We start from the raw sequence: 23,771 nt of genomic DNA on the forward strand, positions 1-23,771 counted from the left end.
TTGAGTCCTGCACCCTGTAGCCCCTGGGGTAAGAGGAGAGATTTAGGTCAGGTATAAGGAAGAAGCTCTTCCCTGTGAGGGTGCTGAGGCGCTGGCACAGGGTGCCCAGAGAAGCTGTGCCTGCCCCATCCCTGGCAGTGCTCAAGGCCAGGTTGCACACAGGGGCTTGGAGCAAGATGCTCCAGTGGAAGGGGTCCCTGCCCATGGCAGGGGTTGGAGCTGGATGAGCTTTAAAGTCCCTTCCAACACAATTTTATGAAGTCCTCCTTACCCCATGTGGTTGCCACACTCATGCCATGGGTGCACGTTGATGGGTTTCTCTCTTTCTCTACCAGTGGAGAACACGACACACTGTGAGTTCGCCTACCTGCGGGACCTCCTTATCAGGTTGGTAGGACTGTCCCTGTCCCCGTAGCCTTTGGTCACCAGATGGCATCCAATGAAAGGGGACAACCCAGCCCAGCTTGAAGCAGCAACTGCTTCTCTGCTCCTCCATTATCCCTCCATCCTTCCATCCCCTCCCAGCCTGCTGCAGCCCCTCTGGGAGGGGTGGCCCCACTCAATGGGACATCGTTTCAGGGACTTTTCTTGGCTATGGTGCTGAGTAGGATTGAGAGCCGAGTCAGGGCAAACTCCAAGATTGCTGCTGGCAGTGTGGCTCCAGCTCACCTGCAAGCAGCTGGAAAGCCTTTTGGCCTTCATGAATCCTCACCAGCCCCAGGTCCAAAGACTGCATCCCTTCTGCATCCCATGATCGTGCCATTGTGGAGTCTGGGCAACTGCTGGTCCATCTTGACAGAAGCATCCCTGCTGCCGGGGAATGGGAGGCTGAGCCCCCTTGCCTTGCTGAAGGGGACATTGGGCTTCTCCCAAGTTTGGCTGCAAGATAAAGCCTCCACACACAACCTGTTGCTGGCAGACAGTGGTTGGTGTGAGGCTACAAAACCTGGTCCCAGGGACTTGTAGGACTGGGATCTTCCTGGATGGGTGTTATGCAGCCAGGGTGCCTGCTTACCCAAACACAAGCTGTTGGTAGCAGTGAAGGCTTCTGGTCTTGACTGCCTATAACTGCCTTTGTTTCCCTCCTGTGCCCTAAAGATAGTGGTAACCAGTAAAGCAGGAGGGAAGATTTGGGCTGGATGTGGTGTTTGAAAGCAGAGGTCGGGGGGTGTGAGGGTTGTGGTGGCAAAGGCTGGGCTGGCGGAACCTGCCCCCAGTGTGATGTGATTGCTCCCATCTCCCTTTCCCACAGGACACACATGCAGAACATCAAGGATATTACCAGCAACATCCACTTTGAAGCCTACAGGGTCAAGAGGCTGAACGAGGGCCAGAGCTCCCTCTCCAACGGCGTGACCGACAAAGAGCTGGTGGCTAACGAAATGTAACCTCTCGCTCCGTAGCCAGGACCTTGCTCACCCACGCTCGCTCTTTCTCCCCTCTTCCCCCTTTATTTTTATATCAACCCCTGCCACTGTCCCTCTCCCCCTCTCCCCAGCCCCTGCCAATGTTAACTGACCAAATAACTAGACGCTGTCTCTGTCGTGCGGGGCTCACCCCCCCTGCTTCGTGGCATGAGTTTTCTTCTCAGCCCCTGGTCCAGCATCCCTGGGCTGGGGACCTTGTCCCCGCAGAGGTCGGGCTCTTGCTGGTCCCCAGTGCTGGCCCAACAGCCGAGCTTGGGGGAGCAGATCCATGGGGTTGGGGTGACCTGAAGCCCTGCCTGCCCCTCCATGCAGAGGCTCTTCTCCGTCCATTGAAGGCAAGGGCTTCTCCAGGTGAATGTCGCCTTCGGAAGCAAGGTACGGTGGTATGAAGAGAGCAAGACGGTGCCATCCTTGTCTGCTGTTGCCTCCTTCAAGCTCTTTGCAGCCCTCTGGGACCTGCCAGCGCCCAACCCAACCCCTCTGCCCTGCCTATATGCAATAAACTGGGAGTGCTTAGGTGTCACCTCGCCTGTCACCGACCCCCGGCCCTGCAGAGCGACCCGCTTTGGGAGAAGTGCCTTTTCAGACTGTTACCTTGCAATAGGGGGGGAGAGGGGAGGGAGGGCTTGCCTTGTCTGTCCTTGCAGCCTGCAGAAGGCCTGCAGCACTCAGTAGAGACTCCTCTTCCCTCTCCCTTGGCCCACGGATGTGGCTGATGTCCTGGCAACACTTGTGTATTTATTTGTCATTCGGTTGGGTGGGTTTTCCCACCGCAGGCTCACAGTATGCTTGCCCAAAGGGGGCTGAGAGTGGAAGGTCTCTGCAGAGTGGTGGTGGGAGGTGCAGGGTTGTCCTGTCTGACCCTTGTGATTCTTGGGGTTTTCCCTGTGTCAGAGTATTGGGTATGTTTTAATTCAGTTCTTGTTAGGGGGGATCCCCTCTGTGATGTGTGTTCGTGTCACACGCTCCTCTCTTCTGCTAGCCCTTGTGTAAGGGGATGGTGCATGTGTGGACCGAGACTTGCAGCGGTGGGGTGGGCTGGGGCAGTGTTTGTGGGTGCTGCACCCCATGGGCCCTCCTCTGCCCGCCCCACACCACCTCTCTCAATGAGTCTTCAGTAAATAAAACCCTGCAGGGTGGTTGGGTAAATAACACCATGGCACAGGTGTCTCCATCCTGGCTCACCCTCCCTGTTCTCTGCTCCGCCAGTCTCTGTATCTCTTCTAAGGGATAAAACTTCCTGCAAATCACTCTTTTGGGGGGGCAAATACTAAATTGGCAGCTTGCCCCATCCTCTAGCACTGGAAGGTGCTGTGGAACCCACCTGATAGTCTCCATGGGGGTCAGATCCACCTTCAGGTGACCAGAAGGAGGGAGGAGGTTGCTCTCATCTTGGTGGGGATGCCCAGATGATGCTCAGTGGAGGGTTTGCAAGGGCTCCCCATGCATGTTCCCTCCCAGCAGCCAAAGCAGGGGTGCATCGCAAGGAGAATCTACTCCCTCTTAGTTCATGTTTGCCCCACAACAGCGAAACAGAGCTGTTGGGGAAGAACAGCTCCACTTGCTGACTTGCTATATTTTAGCAAAAAACGAACCGAAAAGTGTATTAACTGAAGAAAAAAATGGTATGTATTTCAAGTGTTAAAAAGGGGGAGAAATCTCTCGTGTGAGGCACTTCTGCAGATGTCATCTTCAACTTCGGTTTTCCCTCTAGTTGATGCCTCAACCTGGGCCAAGCAAAGACACGCTGCTTTCTCCTTTGTAACCCGAGTATTTTGGGGGGAAGTCAAGAAAGAAAATGAAAATAATACAGTAAACCCCCCTTCATCCAGATCTATTAAAATGGCCTTTTGGGGGTTATAAGCATTATGACAAATTTAGTCCATTTTTGTATAAATAATAGTGTTTAATATGTATTTCCCAAAATAAATGTTTTGAATGCAAATAGGAGGAGGCTTGTTTGGAAATGTCTGTTCCCAACCACGGTGTGGTCGCTGCTGTGCGGACAGCCTGGGGCTGGGGGTGATGGGAGAGCCCAGCTCCAGAGCTGCTGTGCTCTGCCTTCCTTGGGGTGAGGGTTTATTTCTCCTTGACTCGTCCTACCTCTGATACCTGCAGAATGCTGGAGCTGAGCACCCGGGACCAGCATGGCCTCAGTGTCCCTGCACATCCCAAGGGAGGCAGGAGGGTCCCCTCCCTTTGCTCTCATGGTGAAGCTGTTTGACTGCAGTTGCTGGTATTGTCATCCAGAAGCGGGTTGCACCTGGTTTGGGGGGAGCAGCAGTTTGCCTTTCACACCAGTGTGGCTTTGGCTTCGCAGGGAAATGGTCTCCAACACCTTTCATGACTGCAGGGTTGGCTTTGGGTGCCCTTGGGAGCTGGCTTCACTTTGAGGACTTGTCTTCCTAAAACCACCTTTGTCCCTGGTGTCATGGACAAGACCCTGTTCAGTCTGATGTTTTAACCTGTATCTTACATGTCTGTTGTATCCCCCAGTCAAGTCAGTAGAACTCAAGTCAGCTGAGCTCAAAAGCCACCTGGACAACCAGATCTAGGTGACCCTGTGCTTGAGCAAGGGGTTGGACCGGTTGATCCTTTCCCTCTGGGAATCTGTGGTTATGGAACTGTGTGAAAACAAACCCAACAGGACACAAGTCAGGTTGAGCTGGGTTCCTATGGCCGTGTAGAGCACAGGACAGGCTTAATGTACATTTTCCTTCTGTTTTTCTGCTGGTACCTTGGGTTTCAGAGCATTGAAATCAGCTCATCTCGTACGGCATCCAGTGAGGTGTGCAGTAAGGTTTGCTGACAGGCCCCCCTTTGCTCCAGTGCTAAACCCATCCCTAGCGATACCCTTGTTTTGGTGTGTGCTATCCTACTGTAGCTGGAGCAAGACCCAGAGCAAAAGCTCTCGGGGGAGAGGGAATCAGCATGTAGTAGTTACATGCAGGGACCATGGGGTTTGCCTCTGGACAAGCTGCAGCAGCTTTTCAGATGGTGATTTCCTTGCACTGGTGGCTGTGGTTTTCTGCTGCTTTCCTCAGTTCTGGCATTTGACTGTGTCCATGGAGGGAGATGGCACAGAGCATGTTGCGGGCCTGGTGACAGCCTGAGAAATGGCTGGAGCAAGGGGAAGGCAGAATTCCCAAGCTCAGCACTCAGAGCAGCTTTTGTTCAATCCCAAGGAGGAGCTTGGAGAATCGGAGATCCATGCCTGGGAATGGTGCAGGGAATGGCTTCCAGATGTTATGAAGCCCTGAAGAGGTGGGGTTGGGGAAGGGGGAGCAGCACCACCAGATGCTCTGATGGAGCAGGGGTTTGGTGCTGTGGGAAAAAGCCCAGCTGCAGGAATACTTCACCATTGCAAATCACGCTCCCCTTCCCCAGAGCCTCAGCTGTGGGGCAGCAGTGACCCTGGAGAGGGGCAGATGGGAAGGGTTTGGCAGAGCAGGAGGCAAGCTTGGGCTGCTCCCCCTGCCAGCACCCTCCTGAGCTGTCTGGAAGGGAAATTTGCCTAACGATGCTGTAGCTGACAGAAAGGGCCTTGCACTAATGGCATATTGAGTGGCCTCACTTTAACAAATGAGGGAAATGAAGATGAGTGAGAGTTTAATTACCGAGCAGAGCAGAACAGAGCAGAGCAGGGCTTTCCGCAGTGACAGCACTGGCTCCTCTTTGCAGGGCTGTGGGAGGGAGACGAGGACCCCCCAGCACAGCCGGGTTCTTGGGGTACCTGGCAGCACTGGGGGACATGGCTGCTTGGCCAGCGTGGGCTGGAGGTGGGTCCCAGTCCCACCCGAGCAGCCCAACGCAGCGAGCATCGCCATGCAAAGAGGATGACTATAAATAATAAGAATAAAAGGGAGTATAAATAATTAAAGCAGCTCATAGTGAGTAGTTCCTGAAACGTCTGCCTGATTTAAAAACTAATTACTTGGAGGGTAATCACCACCAGAAGTGCATCTATTTACCCACAGTGCTGCTCTACCCTCCTATTCCTTCCACTCGCCCTCTCCTGATTGCTATCCCAGGCATTGGCACTCAGACTTATCACTCGTCCATAGCACACAATAAACTCTGTTGTACTTGTCCATCTCGCTGATTAATAACATCATTGGAGACCTGTTCAGGGAGAAATAAATCCTCTCTGGGTAGGAGGCCAGGTGCTGGTTGTGGCTGTGTGCTGCCTTGGAGCTGGGAGCTTGCTGTGTCCCGAAGGGATGCTCCTGCTCCAGGAATGGTCCCTTTGGGTCCCCCCAAAACAGGGCAGCTCCAAGTGACAGTGAGCACGGGGCACCCCAGCAGGCTGTGTTATCACCTGCTCAGGATGAGCTGCTGGTGAGACTTCTCTGGATCCTCACTCTTACAAACAGCCCACAGTGTGCATCAATCCCTGAACTGGGCAGTGTGGGACCTGTCCTCATGGGAGATGTCTCCTTTTGATGTGCAAGCCAGGCTGGGGCATAGGCAGAGCTGCTGATCTCAAGCTTTAATTACTGTGAAGCTGCTGCACTGCAGTTGAAAGCCTGGGGTTTTTATTTGATCATCTTCTCTATGGCTGCAGCAGAAAGGAGGATTCGTCCCCTCCACCTCCACCCCTGTGCCACCTCCTCACATCACCTCCATCACAGGGGTGCTGGCTCCAGCCTGGCTGCTCCTTCCCAAAACCACAGCAGAAATGTCTCTTCCATGCCCACAGCAAGTTGAAGTTTCTAACTTTGCTCTAGTTTGTATTTATTTGAGCTGGATCTGGTCCTATACAAATGAATCAGTGATCCTCAGCAGCAGCCTGCTTTAGGAGCAGTATTGCACTGCTTTGCTTCGTTTAAGGAAAAAAGAATAATTTATTCCTAACTTATGGGATGCAGGAGACTTCCACCCGCAGCCCACGATATTTTCTCATTAATATTACCCAGCTAAGCTAAAAACTGCAATTTCATAAGTCACTCTTCCTTCAAAGGCACATTACCAGCTTCCCAGGGACTCCGAAAGTTTACTGAAGCTTAAAGACATACCTCATAGCATGCAGTAATGTATCAAAGTCCCTCTTCTTATTACTACTGAAACCATCTCTTTGGTAAGTTTTCCTCCTCTGAGCTATTCTCATACCTGGGGTTAACCCTGCTAGGATGCATCACACGCACAGCCCTGTCCAGGGGCTGATGGTGATGGGCTTGGGCATCCTGACCTAGCCCTTACAAAGAGCAGCACAACACAACACCTGGGTCATTACAACCAGCCCTGCACTAATGCACTGATGTGCCAAACCAGAGCCTCACAGTGGGGTTGCCAGCACCAAAATTTGTTGTAGGTGTGTGTGTGCAATGCGATGGGGCTTGAGGTGAGTGATACTGGCCAAAGAAGGCTAGCATTAAGTCATCCTTTATCTCAAGGGTAAAAAGAAGGAAATATTTAGCTGGAAATCAGAAGGAAAGTGCTTGCTGAGTTTGTAGCTCTGCCCTCTGTACCCCTTGGGGCTCAGCTGGGCTGTGGGACAGTGCAACATCCTTTTGGGGGGGGTTCACAGTGTTAGAGCAGGCAGCAGGGATCACTGATCCACCATCACTTTGAGTGAGAGCAAAGAGACCTGACTTCAGGAGTCAGGCCGTAGGAAGATTGATACCTTTTGTCCCTTATCCTCCCCTCTGATGCTTCTCTGTAAATGACATGAGACAAAACACTTCTTTTTTTGTACTTTCTTTAGTGCTGGGGACTACCCACAGTGAGAGGGTGGGATGGAGGGGCTGGGATCCAGGGAGATGGATGACTGTGTGTGAGCTTCTTGTCACAAAGACTCATCGAGACTCAGGGTTTAGCAGCTATTTTCGTCCGTGCACCATTCTTATAGGTGGTTTCTTGGCTTTTTTTAATGTATTTATTGTAAATCAGAACTGAAAGCAAAGTTTACAGACCCCAGTCGTTAAAAATAACAATAGTAACCTTTTAAAAGCCATGTCCTGAGCTAGCATTGCAGATGACAATGACAGGGAAGCAGAAAGAGCCTCAGTGCCCTTGCGAACATCCTCACCACCTCACACTGCATCAGCCCAAGGCTTAAACTGTGGGGGAGCAGGGATGCTGCTTGGTGAGCACTGCCAGCAGCATCCCCGTTCCCTGCCCTTCTCCTCCTGTGCCACCAGCCTCAGAAGGAACTCAAGATTAACATCATATTCCTAAAGCAAAATTACACATGGGAGACCCTTGGCCCTCCCGGGAGGAGCGGGGCATTCCTCCCTAAATATCTGTCTCCATATGTTTAATTTGCAGATGAAATTAAGCCTGGGAAGAAAGGGAAGGCTGCCTTTTCATGTGCGGGCTGTCCAGCTTTGCCTTGAATATCAAAGTGAGACGAGTTACAAAGCACTGACTCGCTGGGATTATCTAAGAAACCTTGTAGGTCCCAAGTGACGGCGGGTCCGGGATCAAAAGGTGCGGTGCTTATGCACAAAGCCAGCGCCGTTCTTAGATGGGCCCCAAAGAGCCAAATCTGGGGTCAGTTTGCAGAGTTCAGGGATTTCCAAGGAAACAAGGAGGTAGGTGAGGAACCAGGAGAGGCTGGGCTTTCACGTGGCCTTTGGATTAAATATTAAGCTGCTGCAGTGGGTTGTGAGGATAAATATTGTCATTAATCATGTATGTGCTCATTATTCTGGTGAGAATAGACTGCTCGAGCTTCATCTCCAGGAGCGTTTTGACTTCAATTTCCCATTTTCTGCTCATAGCTTTCTGTAAACCATCATCTTTTATGGTTTTCTTTCTTCAGAGAACTTTTTCCCACAAACAGATTTATTGGTTTCAGCATTTTATCCATTAAGCTTTGAAAGCATCAGGTGAAAAGACCTAGCATGGGATGACCAGGCAGGAGAAAATGCTCCTCTAATGTTGCTAAAACAGGGCAGGTGGAGCAGGGTGTTGGTTCTGGGATGGCCCATGGGGGTCACAGCCTGATCTGATCAGCTCTTGCCAAAGGGATCTGCTGCTGTGTGCTAGCACCGGGCTCCACAGACATTCAACGTGGTGAGAGCAGAGCCCTGGGCATCCTGAATGGGATGTTGTTGCGAAGGGCTCATTAGCCAGGCAGAACTGCAGCTCCACTTGATCTGCACAGCTGAGGAACAGCACAGGAGAGTGCAATGGGCCCGCATGGTAATTGCAGCCTGTTGATACTTTTCATATTAAAAATACTTGGCTCAAAAAGGCCTTTTTCATTATTCATTTAATGAAAAACGGGATTTTTTTCCTTCTTTTCTGATTTTATTGAACTTTTCAATCACTGTCACTTTCTTCAGTTTCCTTTCCCTTCCCTTCTGGTTTGAGCTGCTCCTTTCAATTATTTGGTGCTTTCCTTTTTATTCCAGTAATTTTTTTTAAAGGCTTGGATAGAAGGAATAGGGAAGATAGATTGAAATTTGTACCAGGACAGGAAGGGGATGCGTGGCCGAGAGTCTAAACCCCTCTCATTAGCAATATTTAATAAGGAACAGAATTATTGAGCAAGCTGAGATGTCTGCAAATGACTTCTGAAACTCTCCAAAATGGAAGGGAGCTTCTCTAGGAGAAAGCTGATGAATGAAGAGGAAAAGCATTTGGAAGGAGGTTGAAGGAGCTTCTCTAATGACCATCTGTCCCGCTGTAGAGAGTAATGGATGTTCAGTAAAGCTGCCTCTGAGGGCCCCATCTCTGAGTAAAGGTAAGACCAGGGATGGCACTTCAGAGGTGCCTTCTGCACCCAAATAGACACCCCTATCCCACTGGCACCCACTGTGTCCCTCTGCTCCTTCCCCAGGGATGGCTGCAATGGCTTGTCTCCATCAGCATGTGCAGAAGGAAGCACTGAGCCCATTCTCAGCCCTATGGGAGAAGAGAGATGGAGTAGATGCTTCGTGTGTCCCTTCCTCGGTGTCTGTGCAGTCTGATGGGGAGGAGGCAAGGGCAGCCTGGAGGCTGTGCCATCAGCCCTGCCTGGGGCACTTCCCACTTCAGGTTTGCAGGCTCTGGTCTTGCGGCCCAGCCCTGCCTCACTCTGGCATCTTTGCTGTGTTCAGCAGAGCTACCACACTGTCAGTGCTTTGTGCTGCAGGAGGAAGCTGATCTGAACAGGTTGGTTTGCTTCTGTCAGCCAGGCCAGTGTGCTAGATCATACCTGTCAGCCTGGGAGTACGTGCAGTGTGCTGGTTGTAGTTTGGCAGAGGCTGCATTAATTGGTGGGTTTCATTCCTACTGAACCAGGCTGTATATATAGCACAGTCCTTTAGCAGCCAGAGCCTACACAGCCACACCTTTATTTAAGCAAAGCTTATATGTGTGTATTTCATACCGATGTGTATATTTCATGTGAAAGTATATTTGATACTGCTATTTATTATTTTTGCATCAAGATTTCTGTGTAAAACCCGGTGCAGATGATGGGAAAGCGTGTCTCTAAGGCCATGTGCTCCCTTAATGCTGGAGTACTTTCTCAAATGTGCTGATGGGAATAGAAGCTGGCCCCAACACAGGGCTGGGCTGGAAAACCCCGTATTATAGTTACAAGTGCTGCATTTAAAAGATGTGCTTGGAGGGTTCTTGTGCCTCTCTTTTGCTGCTTTTACCTGGGGCATGTGTGGCTGCTGCGTGGCAACAAAATGGGCAGCTGGTTAATGCTGCTCCCTGTATCAGCAGGATGGGGTGGGTCATCCCCCCTGCTTCAGGGTTACCGCATTTCCCACCAGCTATAGGGGCTGGAGCTGTGGCATTCCTCAATACTGTCCTTCCTCTGCATGTCTGGGGCCCAGCTGCCTGCAACCCAAATGGTTGTGTTTAAAATGAAGCCTGCTGAGCAGAGCCAGGCTGGGATGGGTGCGGGATAGTGCTGATGGGCTGGAGCAGTGTCTGGGCACCACACTCTCAGTGCTCACCACGGCTCCCATCCTCTTACAGATGTGACTGAGCTTGAAACACCGGAGCTGCATTGGTGGTGCTGAGCCCTGCACCAGCCCCTGCAGAGGTCTGTGAACACCTTGGGGCATGGAGGAGCTGTGATGGTTCCCACATCCCCACTGCAGTCAGGGAGGGGATCTTTTCGGCAGGTACAGGCAGGGGTTGCTGGCCCCAGGTGGCTTTGCTGGAGGATGAGCACATCCCCATCCCTCTCACTCCTTTGGTCGTGAGGAGGGATCCAAGCACAGCAGTCCTATTTCATAACTGATAAAGGCTTGAGAAAAGAATCACTCCCTGAATATCGTGGGGATGGTATTTTGAGTCTTTGCCTGGGAAATGGTCTCTTCTGATTCAGCTTGTTCAAATCATCTTAACAGTTCTTAGCAAGAAAAACCGCTCTGTATCCTCAAGGCAAGTATATTTGGGCAAAGCAATAAGAGAGAGTTTAAGAGGTTTGGAGGTTACAGTGGGAAATAGCAGTTATTCCCAATAAGCAGTGTTAAATGAAGTGCTGCTGACAGTAGCCTGAGGCAGGTTCAAGAGTTTCAAGATTTGCAACTAAGAGATTAACCAAAATAGATGTCTTATTACAGGCAAGTTTGTATCAAAATCATTTAAAGTACCTTTAGATGCTGTAATGTTTTTCCTCCTAAGTGCTCACAGTGTATCTGCAGCTTCCTCCTGGCTTTCGGGAACAAGCAACGAAAGGGCCCTTGATCTTGGTGAGTTTAAGACCTTCTGATGGAGGAGGGAGGACCCAGTGGATCAGCAGGTTCCTGTTTGATGGGAGGCTGCTTTAGCAGAGCTACTGTACATGCAGGAGACATCCTGGCTCAAGGCCTCCCTGCTGCTCCCTCCTGGATGCTCATCTGTGTGGCTGGAGAGCACGTACAGCCTGGGCAGGATGCACTAAGCGGTGGGTTTTGTCAGTGCTTTGGGTGTAAAACACCTCTGCAAGAAGAGCAGCAGCATGGCCCTGAGCTGGAACAACCTGGCCCTTCCTTTGAAAAGGCCACAGGATGCTTGGGAACACAAGTGTTGTGTTTAGAGATGCAAATGAGCAATGAGGAAAGGAACATGAGCCGGCTTCAGTGTGCGCTTGCAGCCCAGAAAGCAACCGTATCCTGGGCTGCATCAAAAGGAGCGTGACCAGCAGGTCGAAGAAGGTGATCCTGCCCCTCTACTCTGCTCTTGTGAGACCTCACCTGGAGCATTGTGTACAGTTCTGGTGTCCTCAACATAAAAAGGACATGGAACTGTTGGAACAAGTCCAGAGGAGGCCACAAGAATGATCAGGGGACTGGAGCACCTCCTGTATGAAGATCGGCTGAGAAAGTTGGGGCTGTTCAGCCTGGAGAAGAGAAGCTGCGTGGAGACCTCAGAGCAGCCTTCCAGTATATGAAGGGGGCCTATAGGGGTGGCTGGGGAGGGACTCTTCATTAGGGACTGTAGTGACAGGACAAGGGGTAACGGGTTCAAACTTAAACAGGGGAAGTTTAGATTGGATATAAGGAGGAAATTCTTTCCTGTTAGGGTGGTGAGGCACTGGAATGGGTTGCCCGGGGAGGTTGTGAATGCTCCATCCCTGGCAGTGTTCAAGGCCAGGTTGGACAGAGCCTTGGGTGACATGGTTTAGTGTGAGGTGTCCCTGCCCATGCCAGGGGGGTTGGAACTTGATGATCTTAAGGTCCTTTCCAATCCTAACTATTCTGTGATCCTGTGAAATGGGAGCAGCCATCTCCAGGCACAGGTGAACACAAAACATCTCCATCTGGGCAGTGCCATCCATGCCAGGATGAGCATAGCCCAGCAGCTGCTATCAATTCCCTATAACCCTGCAGGACTTTGCTGAGGCAGGAAAACGGGTGCCTGCTATTTGGGTGAGATTCCTGTGCTCCAGGTTTCTGGAAGCTCTCCAGAGCTGGGATGTCAGTGTGCTTTGGCAATAGCCCATCTCTGTGGAGATGAGCTGGAGAACCACAGTGCTTGTACAGCCGGAACCCTGGAGAGGGATGGGCTTTTCCCAAAGGGGTGCTTAAGGTCATCAGCAATTGCGCCAGGGATGTTGGGCAGGCTGATCAACAGGTCTGTGAGAGGAAGGCTTAGATACCTACCAAAGGCATACACCAAGGGCTGAAACCAGAGAAATGACTGGAGATCCAAAGAGGTTTCCAGTCATAAGGGTTCTACATGCTGAAACAGGCCTGGCAGGGGCTGAGTGATGCTCTGGCTCATGAGGAGTTACTAAGGCTCAGGTTTACCTGTGGGCAGGTGATGTGAAATGCTGAGAATGCCCCGAGCTCTGGGGAACGAGTCCTTATGTGTGAGGCCAGCTGGAGCTGTGCTTCAAAGGTGAAATATTGCTTCTTCCCTTTTTCCTTGCGTGCTTCCAGGTTCTGCAGCTGAATGGCACTGCTGTGTCAGTCAATAAACCAGAGATTGCAGCTTTCCTTCATGTGGAGAAGGAAAAACGCCTCCGAGGGTCTTTGCAATGCCACTCTGTTTGAAGAAGAGAAGAGCTGTCCCTCTGGGGAGTCAGATCTTGGTGCTGACCTGATGACAGTGTAGCCTGCCCTGTCCAGCAAGGGTGTGAGGTGTCATTCCAAAAGCAGCATAAAGCAAATGGCAGCAGAATGTGATTTTCTGTCTTATGCTGAGCGAGCTGATGGCAAGGGCTTCCTGTGCATGGGCAGGGTGAGGTGGCAGTGAGTGGCCTCGCATCTGCTCCAGTGCTGATGGTTATGCCAAGGGATGTTGCAGATGTCAGGTATGAGTTATAGCTCCTCTAAGCTGAGGAAGGATTGGTTTTCCTTGTTGTTTGAGCTGCATCTCAGAGAGGCTCTGGGCTCTATCAGCACTCGGTTTTCCCTTTCAGCTATATGGAGAGATGTTGGATGTTGTGCTTGTCAGGGCATTTTCACCGGCCTTTCCACACCACGGTCTAGCACCTTGTCTGTGTGTCTGCCCTACTTATGGAGCTGGGAGTTTAAATGCACTGAACAGCTGGATAACCCAGTCCTTGAGGCCTCTGTGGACAGTAGGGGGGTCACCAGCCTTGTCCTGCTGAAGAGGACAGGTCTGTGCTGGTGGTGGGGGTGAGCCCAACAGAAAGCTGAGCTTGGGTCAGGCTTGTTTCACATATTCTGTAGAGTCGTTGCTGCTGCCACATTTATCAGCAGTCCTATGGCACCTCGTGTTTTCATGTCTCCTGGACTCGGGGGGTCTGGTAGCATCCCTCCTTCCCCAGTGAGCCTTTCTAGCCTGTGAAGAGGCAGAGAGGCACATCAGCAAGTGGGGGCCTTAGAATACTTGCTGTCTGCAAATATAAGGACTCCAATCTTGTATCAAAATGTCATTAAATCGGCTGTAAAACTAACTACTTGGAAACCCTGTTTTATTATTCTGGGTTGTTTGGAACAGAAAGAGCCTGGCACTGCCCCACAGAGACCCCGTGGTGCTGCTGGCAGTGCCTCCAGTTTGTGAGTGCTGGAAGCACCGCAGCTACTGCCCAAGGGCAGGAGGTGATTTGAGGGCTTGTCCCAGGTGAGTCCATTGCAGTGCTCAAGGCCAGGTTGGACAGAGCCTTGGGTGATATGGTTTAGTGTGAGGTGGAGGGAGCCCATGGCAGGGGGTTGGGACTGGATGATCTTCAGGTCCTTTCCAACCCAAACCATTCTGTGATTCTGTGAAATGCCTCTGGGTTGCTCCAGTGACCCCAGGCCAACGCTGTGCACAGGGGATGCTTCAGTGCAGAGCAATGAGAGCAGAACTGGATGTGCAGAGCCGCGCTGCCGCCGGTACCATCGCTGGCTTTCCCCAAAGGGAGCCTGAAGTCTTCAGATCATGATCTGCTGAGAGAGGGGCAGCCCGGGGCAAGGCAGCTCCCGCAGCCTTCATGAGGCGTTTCAGACTCTGTCTTGCTGGATTTTGGCAAGGGAGACCTGGATTTAACAAGGGGGTTTAAAAGTGGGAAATGTGAAGCAGCTGCTTCAGTTGTAAGCAAGCCAGGAATGGGGAGGAGGGCAAGGCCTGCGGGGGTTTCGCTTACAGACCTTGGCAAATGGGAAGCTTTCCTCTTTCTTTTTCATTTTAATGGGCATCAGGAAGGTCTCTGGGACCTTGGGATCCTGAACACCAGTCAGGAGAGCTGGGTCTGCACAGTGAAACCTCCACAGCGTTGTGAATTCAGGGAAGGGCACAGGGAAGTGCAGGGCTTTGAGAGGGATGTAGGAGGGGTTGATGAAGATGGAGAAGGTGGGAATTTGATGTGTCCTTGCCCAGACTTGTAAAGGCTTATAAACACCCAAAGCAGCCCAGCCTGCTGGAGTGGGGCTCTGTGTCACAAGCACGGCTGGGTGAGTGCCCCAGAGCATCTCCCAGGGCAGCCTATGGGGCTGGACCTCACAAGGACAACTCACCTGATTGTGCTTGGGGTGGGATGAATCCTACCTGTTCAGGCTGGTTGTCTCAGCTAAGTGCAGCGACAGCCAAGGTAACCCATGCGGATCTGTCACACATGCACACAGCGCAGCAGGAATGCCCCTCCTGCCATCTCTGTGAGAGACCTGCAGTGGACAGAGAGCCTCAGAGAGGGGCTCGGCCAGCTCAGGCCCTCTGTTCTGGCTACTGGCATCAAATGCTTTGGAGTAAGAGGTAAGAAGCTGGCTACAGTGGGTTTTATCCTTTGCATTAGATGGGTATTCAAATAATTTAACAGTGGATGCTCTCATCTTTCATATTCCGAAGGAGTTGTTTTTGTGGCTCTGATGCTCTCATGACCTCAATAATGTCTCTGTGAGTGCATTTCTCAGGTTAATTATGCATTAAGTTTACATAAGGCTTTTCCCTTTTTAATCAGTTCTAAACCTGCTGCCTTCAGATGCGCTGGCACTCGGGTGCTATATCGGGGGGTCACAGGAGTGCTGCACCCACCTTTCCACCCACCAGTTCTGCTGTACACCCTGACATGTCTCCTCTATTTGTCACCATGCTAAATAAGCACCCTTGAGACCCCTGAAGTCTAAGACCTTGAAAGTAAGGGTTATGATAAGACTGCACAGAAGCAAGTTGGGTGTCATTGTTCTTTCAAGGCAAGCATTTCTGTTTGCAAAGTAACTTGGCAGTCTTGTGTATTTTGGATTTAAGCATCCTGGTGTATAAGCCAAAGCTAACAGATATTAATTAGTCGGAGGACTGGAACTGTAATAGGGCAGTCACTCACGTAGGTCGGCATTATTCTTTTAAATGCAAGTAATTAAAAGAAAAAGTTGTGTTGAAAAAGTCAGCGATAAGAGATGCTGTATGAATAACACACCATGGGGAGGGAGAGATAGGAAGTCAAGGGAAAGAATAGCAGCCAGGTTGCTGGTGCAGCAGCTGCTGCAGTGCCTGCTATGGAGGAATCATCCTGGTAGCAGGGAAAAGGGAGTACAAGAGAAATGGGGTCTCACAAATCATGACAGGGGGACAGGAGTTGGAAGAGCTTTGCCAGTGTGTGTGGGAATGCCCAGGGGAGTCGCGCCTCTGGAGGATCCCAAAAGGGAGGAGGTCACGAGGATGATCGGGGGCTGGAGCAGCTCCTGTATGGAGACAGGGTGAGAAAGTTGGGGCTGTTCAGCCTGGAGAAGAGAAGGCTGCGTGGAGACCTCAGAGCAGCTTCCAGTATCTGAAGGGGGCCTATAGGGATGCTGCGGATGGACTCTTCATTAGGGACTGTAGTGATAGGACAAGGGGTAACGGGTTAAAAGTTAAACAGGGGAAGTTTAGATTGGATATAAGGAGGAATGGGTTGCCCAGGGAGGTTGTGAATGCTCCATCCCTGGCAGTGCTCAAGGCCAGGTTGGACAGAGCCTTGGGTGAGATGGTTTAGTGTGAGGTGTCCCTGCCCAGGTCCTTTCCAACCTTAACTATTCTATGATTCTAAAGCTGGTCCAAGAGGCAGTGATGTAGGTCTTGAGGCCTGCAGTGTGTACCCTGGATTGGAAAAATAGCTCAGAGTCCTGAGAGTGCAGTTTAAAGGAATTCCTATAAAACACCTGCCAACCCATGATCCCACTGAGGATCATTTCAGGCTGAATTTTGGATGGAGGAGAAGCTCCAGGTGAAGCCTGTTTGGTGGTTACATTAAACACTGGCACAACCTGGGAGCCAGGGATGCTTGGACACCAAGGGCCAAAACCAGGGATGAATCTATGGAGTGGCTTGAAGGGCAGCCGTATCTCTGGGTCATGGTCCCAGGAGTGTGTGTGTGATGGGTGGAGGTAAAAACCAGCTTCTGGGCTTGAGATACCTGTCAAGGGTGCCCCAGAGATGCCCAGAATATCTCTGGAGCAGGGAGTGACAGAGCCTGTCCTGTCAGCCCAGAGGAGGCCCAGTGGCTCTGCAGCTGACTTTCTGTGACCCTGCTGTTGGTGAAACAGAGCCCCAGTTACATCACCAGGAGGGCTGTGTCCAGAGGCAGAAAAGAGACTGGAAATCACAGCCAGCCCACAGGAGCACGGAGCCCTGCAGTGGGGAAGAGCTGCTGTGCTGAGCACTTCCCATTGCACAGGGACTCTGCACCCCACAGCAACCCAGCTCCATGTGCTCCTGCCCAAACTGGGCTTGGTAAGCAGGCTCCCCATGGAGGTCAGAGCCTGTCCCACTGGGGCTGCTGCATCCCCCCCAGAAATTCATCTTGAAGCAAGCTGAGCTGCTCCAGGGGTGTGCATGATGGGGAGTAGCTTACATGTGATGAGATAGCACTGGGCACCATGGGAATTGATGGGGTTTTAACCATTTATTTCCCTTCTCCATAACCCAGCTGTCTGTAATGATGGCCAAGTCCTGCCTCATCTCCCGGTGGTACACGATGGAGACGGTGGGTGAGGAAAGCAAGCCAAAGCTAAACGATGCACTTTACCGTCTCATTCACGGTAAGAATCTTAATACATTACCAGCCATCAGTGTACACCACCTCACACACAACCGAAGAGCAGCATCCCTGGCACCAGCTGCTTCGGGCGTCCCCGTTAACCTCTCCAGAGCAAACCCTTCCCAAACAGCCATTTCGGAGTGTGCGAAATCGATTTCCTATTCGGCCTCCGCAGTGGGAGAAGATGGCGGCGCGGAGCCGCGGGCGCCTCTCCTGCTTCTCGGCGTGTTTTGGAGACATCCTCTTCCCCCCCGGTGCCTCGCTGATGGAGGGTGGGTGGCTCTGGTGCTGGGGGTGCTGGTCTTGGTGCGCGGGTCCCTCCTGGTGCCTTTTGGTGAGCAAAACCAACGATAAACACGTTTACAGCAGCCCCTCCTTGGGTGATTTCCACAGCGCAAAGACCCCCTGCCTCCCACCCCCTTCCTGTGCATCTTCTCTTAATTAATTAATACTGCATTCATCACTGCTTAATTCCCGTTTCCGTAGCACCCGAGGAGGGGGGGGCTGTGGGCAAAGGCGGGTGCTGAGGCAGTCGAGCTCCGCTGGCTTAGTGGAGGAGCTTAATTAGCCCCCGTGACAATATGGGAGCGATTCCCGCAGCTCTGTAATGGGTGGTTTCAAAGGGGTGCCCAGTGAGCGCAGCCCCAGGTCCCTGTGCTGCGGGTCGGGGTGTGCTTGTGGGGAAAGGTGATCCTCTAAAAAGCAAACAAAACCCCCCCAAACTGGTCTCATTTGGAGCTTTGTGAAGGACGGGAGGCAAAGAGGTGTGGTTGGTGCTGGGGACAGGCAGGCTGGACACTGGGGATAGACCACGTTGGGCTGTGAAGGGCTCGGTACACACCTTTCTGTCTGTGGTTGTCACCATCAGCATTGCAGGGCTCCTTCTCTTTTGGTGTTTTTACCTTAAACACAACCTGTTGGCACAGCAAACATCATTAACCGCAGTGGTGCTGTTAGGAGAAGAGCATAACTTCTTGAGGACTGTCTGGAAAGAAAGCCAATGTGCTTGTCGTCCCGGTTTTGTGGCACACGTTGGAGTTTAGATCGGTGCCTTTATTTGTTTTCTTAAGGTTTTTATCTCCCCATCTTTCAACTCTTCTCCCCTCTAAAAAAACCCCAAGGAGAAGCAAACCCTATGTGCCCCACAGCTTGTTCCTCAGTAGGGTGGTGACCCACATGTATGCGTGCTCCTACCCAAGCAGATCCCACCTGCCTGTGCACCATGTCTAAGATAAGATGGAGGTACCCAGCACGCAGGGGTGTTTGTGTGTGTGTGTGTGTGAGGAGGGAAGGGAAGATGGAGGGGAAACAAAAGCAGCAGATCCGCTGCGGTGCTGGGCCGGGCTCCTTGCCAAGAGCGGCTGCGGCACACAGCGGTTGGGGTGGCGGTTCCCCCCATTGACATGGCTGGCGATGCTCCCGCCTGCCCTCTCCTCCCCGGCGCGAGCTGGGGCGTGAAGGTGGCTCTGGGTTGGGATGCGGGATGCTGCCTCACCCTTCCCACCGCTAGACGGGACCACGGCACCGGCGCTCCGGCAGCCCGATGCGCGCCTGTCCCGCGTGACTCGCATACGCAATGCAGCCATGCTTAACGAGCGTGAGTAATTATGCCAGGGTGCGGGGGGCGGTCGGGATCGTGTGTGCGCATGAGGGTTGGTTTGGCTCGATGTTGTGGGTTTTTTCCTTGATAATTCCCATCATTCCCACCCCTTTTCCTCCCCCCTGCCCAGTCCGTGGCGTTGAAACTTGGCCACCTCCTTGGCGGTGCCTTCGGGAGGGCCGGGGATGCGGGGGTCAGTTGGCACAGCAACTGCTGTTCGGGGACAAAAGGAGGCTTTTTTTGCAGCGACAGTAGCAGCTGCCAGCCAGAATAGCAAATCCTTGCGACTTGGCACCACTCCAGCTTCCTTGAGGGTTGCAGAGGGATGGTATGTTGGAGGGTAAGACTAGCTAATTAATCTTCTGGCAGGGAACAATGTAATATCAGACAATTACAAAGACAGAATGAAATTACTATAGTGGGAAGGCTGGCATATGAATTTCTCAAAGGGTCCATCCCTCAACCCGCCGCTGTTACTTAATATGCAGGAAAAGCACCGACTGTACATGTGCTTTTCTGTTGTGTGTGAGGGGGGGTTGTATGAATTGAATTATGTGCTCGGAGGAGGGGTGGCGGGACGTGGGCTCCGTTGCAGGATGAGCTTTTTGAGGAGCAAAAGGGAGAAAGAAGAGTTGTTCCAAGCAGAGATGTTCCCTGTCAACTACCATACCGAGAGGGCAGATGTGGCGGTCGCTGATGCTACAAGCTCACAGGGTCGGGGGTATTTTTCCTGCTTATTTTCAATGATTACACCGTGATGCCTGATAGCTACAGATTTTTGGAGGAGGATCTGACTCTGGGCAGAGGGGGAGTGAGTTCCTTCCGTCTTTTTGCATGGAGAAGCCCTCAAAGAGCTTTAGAGCTGCTGAAAGTTACTGGGGAAACACACCTACCAGCTCAGTGGTGGTAATTGCCAATAATTAGCTGTAATCACTGCTACCTGCAGTTGGGACACTGTGATGAATAAGGCAGTGCAAGCCACATGGTGCAGGCTCCCTCTCAGTGTATTTGCTGTGGGGAAAGAATTAGGAAGGTCTCATTTATCCTGGAGCACAGGAAAGCATCAGTGGGAGATCAGCCTGTGTGGAATTAGTATAGGCAACCCCTCCTTCCTCCTCCTCCTCCTCACCAGGCATTAGGGATAAGCTAATGACTCTCCTCCCTCTGCATCTCCCTCCCAGGATGGAACTAAATGCAGTGGGATCTCTAGAAGTGTCATTAAAAAACCAATGTGAAAACAGCATCAGTCAAATTCTGTTTTCAATGCTGGATGTGTGCGTACGCACACCAGATCCCTGGGGACACGGCCAGGAGCTGCCTCGAGCCAGCAGAGGATCTGGAACAACTCCAGCTTGGTTGTTCTTTCTCCTAAGGAATTAGAGTACAGTTCTGTTTGGTGTCTGTAGAGGTGAAATGATGCAGAGATGATGTTTAAAAGCCACTGTTCAGGCTGCTGTGCTGGGCTGCTGGTTATCACTGAAGCTGGTGGAAACTTAGGCTGAGTAAGTGTGGTTTATAAGGGGGTAACAATGTCAAGTGCTGGGTTGGCAAACTGGGCAGGTCAGGAGGAGCTGCACACAGCCTTGTCCTTGACCTGTGTCCTGAAAGGCATCCTGGTGGATGCCAACCCACCCATGGGGATTTGTCTGACTATTTCTCAGGGCTGGCTAAATATCAGAAACTCTTTCCATTGGGTTTCATTAGGGACGCAGGTCCCATCAGCATTCCTTTGGTGTGGTGCATATAGATGCGTGGAGCTGCCTGTGTGCTCACTGTGCACAGCCCTGTGCTGGCTCTGAAACTGGAGAAACCAAGTTCCCTGCATAGCCAGGGAATCCCAAAAGCCAAGTCTCTGCTCCCACCATCTGCTGTACCCACCCTCTGTTTGCTCTGAGGGTCCCCGCGTGCTTGAGTGCACAGTGGCTGCTCTTTCTCTGGGTGCAGAAAAGAACGGATGGTGCCCCTTCGGTTGCTGTCCTCATCTGCAGGCAACCAGACCTCCAGGGCCTGAGGTTCTGAGGAAAACTCTTTTTAAGATCAGCCCAACTTATAGGCTGAAGGTCTTGGAGGTTTCCCATCCAGACAGTGATGGCTCTAGTTACGGATGCTGATGGGAGTGAAGAAACTGAATTTATCCCGATCATTTAATAAACAGCAATTCATTTGGACTCAAGCTTGAATGTTAAAAATCACGCAGTTGAGTCCCTGTTCTGGACTGTGTCTAAAGTCCTGCTGAGGATGGACTCTCCCTGTCCAGCAATCCTGTTCAGACCTCGCCTTGGGTTTGGCTCTGTGTGCATTATCTTTTCCACTTCCACACAGGAGCCGTACTGCTGGGCTATTGACACCAGAGATGTTTGTTTCTATAAACGGAGCGCATCTTCTTGACTATAGGTTCAGGTTTTCCTCTATTATGGAGTTTTCTTTACACTGGAAAAAATCTGTAGCCCTGGAATTTTACCTTTTAAATTACACAATAAAAAACCACAAAGCCCCAGCCTTTCACAGTCAGTTGAGTCAATGAAAGTCACCCACTGGGTCCTGCTCACGTTCACATTGTGGGGCTGAATTTGCCCATGGAGGTGGCTATATCCAAATGTGTGTGTGCTAAAGCGCTAATAGCAATCTGGGCACTCTTTAACCTGAAAGAGGTGATCATTGGTGCTGCTGAAATTCCCTCTTTGCAACAGGCTGTGTCTCCCCTCAAGCCCTGTTGAGTGTTCCAAGTCAACCCCTGGAGTTAGGAAGTTTAATTTGCAATAAATCTGCATTAGAGTACAAGTAAATCTGGTTCAGTGGCTATAAAAATTAATTCCTTATCCTAAACATTATTATATAGCTTTCAAAATGAATTGACTGTGGTTGGTAGCCTACTATGTGCTGTTATTGGTAATTAGTGTAACAAAATAGCATTGCTGTAATATTTCCTGTCTACCCCTCCCCCAGTTGGGAGCTATTTCCTATTAGAGAATCAGAATTGCAAATGCCTGTGTGCAAGCCGCTCTCGTTGGTTTCTGGATGTATTCTGCGTGTGTTGGAAGTCAATCTGTTCCTCTCTCTGTGTTGGCCTGTGGTTTTCTAGGAGCATTTGCTTCTGAAAAAGCTTTGGTGTGGCACAGGGCACCATTAGAGCCTGATGCTGGAGGGTGCTGGTGGCTGCCTGGTGGTGCCCAATGTACTTGGATCTCCTCTGAGCTGTTCAGGTTGCTTACCATCTCCCAGGCCCTTGTGCCGGGGCTTGCAGGCAACATGCGTATCAATACCTTTGCTGTGTTCATCCAGCTCAGCTCGTCCTAGATGACATGGTGGATCTGGCTATGAAGGTGCTGGAGTTGGGCAGCTCTGAGTCTGCCAAGAGGTGGAGGGAAGCAGGGGCTCCCTTTTCTGAAGCAAACAGTGAATGAAGAACAAGGCTGGGGCAGCAATTGCTGGGCCAAAGGGGCACACAGCGGAAAGATGCACACACGGAAGGCTGAAAGAACCTGAATATCTCTCCTATGATTTTGCCACTGGATGAAACAAGTTTTCACATCTTACTCTGTTGGCTTGACTAAGCAACCTGAATTGGATTAAAAGGGGGATGGAAATAGAGGAGCAGCAACTCAAAGGTTAGGATATACATTTCTACTTCTTGTGTGATAGATGGACACTGTTGGGCAGCTTTGCTCCACAGCCCTGTTCTCATCTTGTCCAACGCCATTCTGCATCGGGCTGTTCCGCCTGGCCAATAGTTATCAAACCCTGGTGCCCACCTCAAGTGTCTTGGCATAACCTCTCAGGAACACCCATACTAAACAATGCTGACCAAAACATACAACTGGCATTTATTTGTGGAGTTCCCCATTGGATTATTTTCTCATCATCGTAAGTCTTTTTTTCCCTCTCCCAAATCTGCAGCCTTGAACATCGCCTTTTGAAATATTCCTTTGCAGCCATGAAGGTTAGAAACCTGCTTCATAGGGAATGAAAGCTCAGATTTTCTCCTGCAACTTTCTGACTCTGGGATCTGGGGCTTGTATATGAACTACCCAATTGAAAACTTAACAGCTCTGTAATAAGAACCTGGGAGCAGAGAAATTGGAAGCTGGGGGGAGCCTGATGTTTTTTCCATGCTGTCCCCATCATGGAGCTATTTCTTGAGTTTTGATGACATGACAGCTTCGGAAGTCTGGATGTATGCCCTGGACTCAGTCAGCCAAGGTATCACAGAGCTGAAAAATGCAGAAAATAAGCAGTAAAGGTGGGTGGGAGAGATCTTTGCCACCCTGGAAAACATTCAGGATTCAGGTACAGGAGTAATAATAATATCAGTACCATTCTTGGCCCAGATGAGGATGGTAAACCCTAATTCCAGCAAGTTACAAAGTGAACAGGCTGTGCCAGCTGAAACCTTTGACTAGGGTTTGGTCACTGAGCCTTGGGTTTTGTGTTTCAGCTGGAGCTGGACAAATGCTATTAGCTTAAGCTTGAGGATACAAATTCACTCCAAGCTGGGGGAGGAAAATAAAACTGTGTGTTGGAAGGTGATATAATCGTGACTTTCTCCAACTATTTTCTTTTCCTTAGGTCAGATATTGAAATGATTTAAATCAGGATTTTGCTGGGAACGAACTGATGTATTTTCATCCAATGTAAAACCCCACGCAGATACCAGCAAGGCTACTGCTGTACTTTGAATCCTCTGTCCCCATCACTCCTGTAGGACAGGAGCAGTGCTTTGGGTGCTGTTGGCACTGGCCAGGAAAATGGGGATATTTTCTCCTTTTTTAGTTTCCTTATGGGAAAGTCTGTATCTCAGGAGTTTGTCTGGAATTAAGTGTTTTTAAGCCCTTTGACCAATTCCTTCTCTCTTCTTGCTTTGGGGAAAAAGAATAGTGGGTTTTCTGTGATTCCACCCACATCTTTCTAACTG

At 51.0% G+C, this 23,771-nt stretch overlaps 2 protein-coding genes across 9 annotated transcripts in view; both read left to right on the forward strand.

Annotated features, from left to right (window-relative positions):
- The window catches only part of SEPTIN9 (septin 9), a 131,975-nt gene extending 128,598 nt beyond the window's left edge, over positions 1-3,377 (forward strand). For all 7 annotated transcript variants that reach the window (XM_061377053.1, XM_061377056.1, XM_061377055.1 and 4 more), the window contains 2 exons: positions 336-387; positions 1,253-3,377. In XM_061377053.1, the coding sequence (XP_061233037.1) occupies positions 336-387; positions 1,253-1,388 (188 nt within the window). In that variant the 3' untranslated portion in view covers positions 1,389-3,377. The remainder of the gene's footprint in view (positions 1-335; positions 388-1,252) is intronic.
- Positions 3,378-18,630: 15,253 nt separating this feature from the next.
- The window catches only part of TNRC6C (trinucleotide repeat containing adaptor 6C), a 316,377-nt gene continuing 311,236 nt past the window's right edge, over positions 18,631-23,771 (forward strand). Inside the window, exon 1 of one of the 2 annotated variants that reach the window (XM_061377035.1) lies at positions 18,631-18,856. The gene's annotated coding sequence lies outside the window, so the exon portion shown is untranslated. Of the gene's footprint in view, positions 18,857-19,046; positions 19,200-23,771 lie in introns of those variants that run through there. The other variant, XM_061377036.1, reaches the window with a different exon arrangement.

The sequence above is a fragment of the Neopsephotus bourkii genome, unplaced genomic scaffold, assembly GCF_033783945.1.
Source record: "Neopsephotus bourkii isolate Nb327-2 ecotype Australia unplaced genomic scaffold, CSIRO-AGI_Nbou_v1 NB_1749, whole genome shotgun sequence".
Lineage (NCBI taxonomy): Eukaryota > Metazoa > Chordata > Aves > Psittaciformes > Psittacidae > Neopsephotus > Neopsephotus bourkii.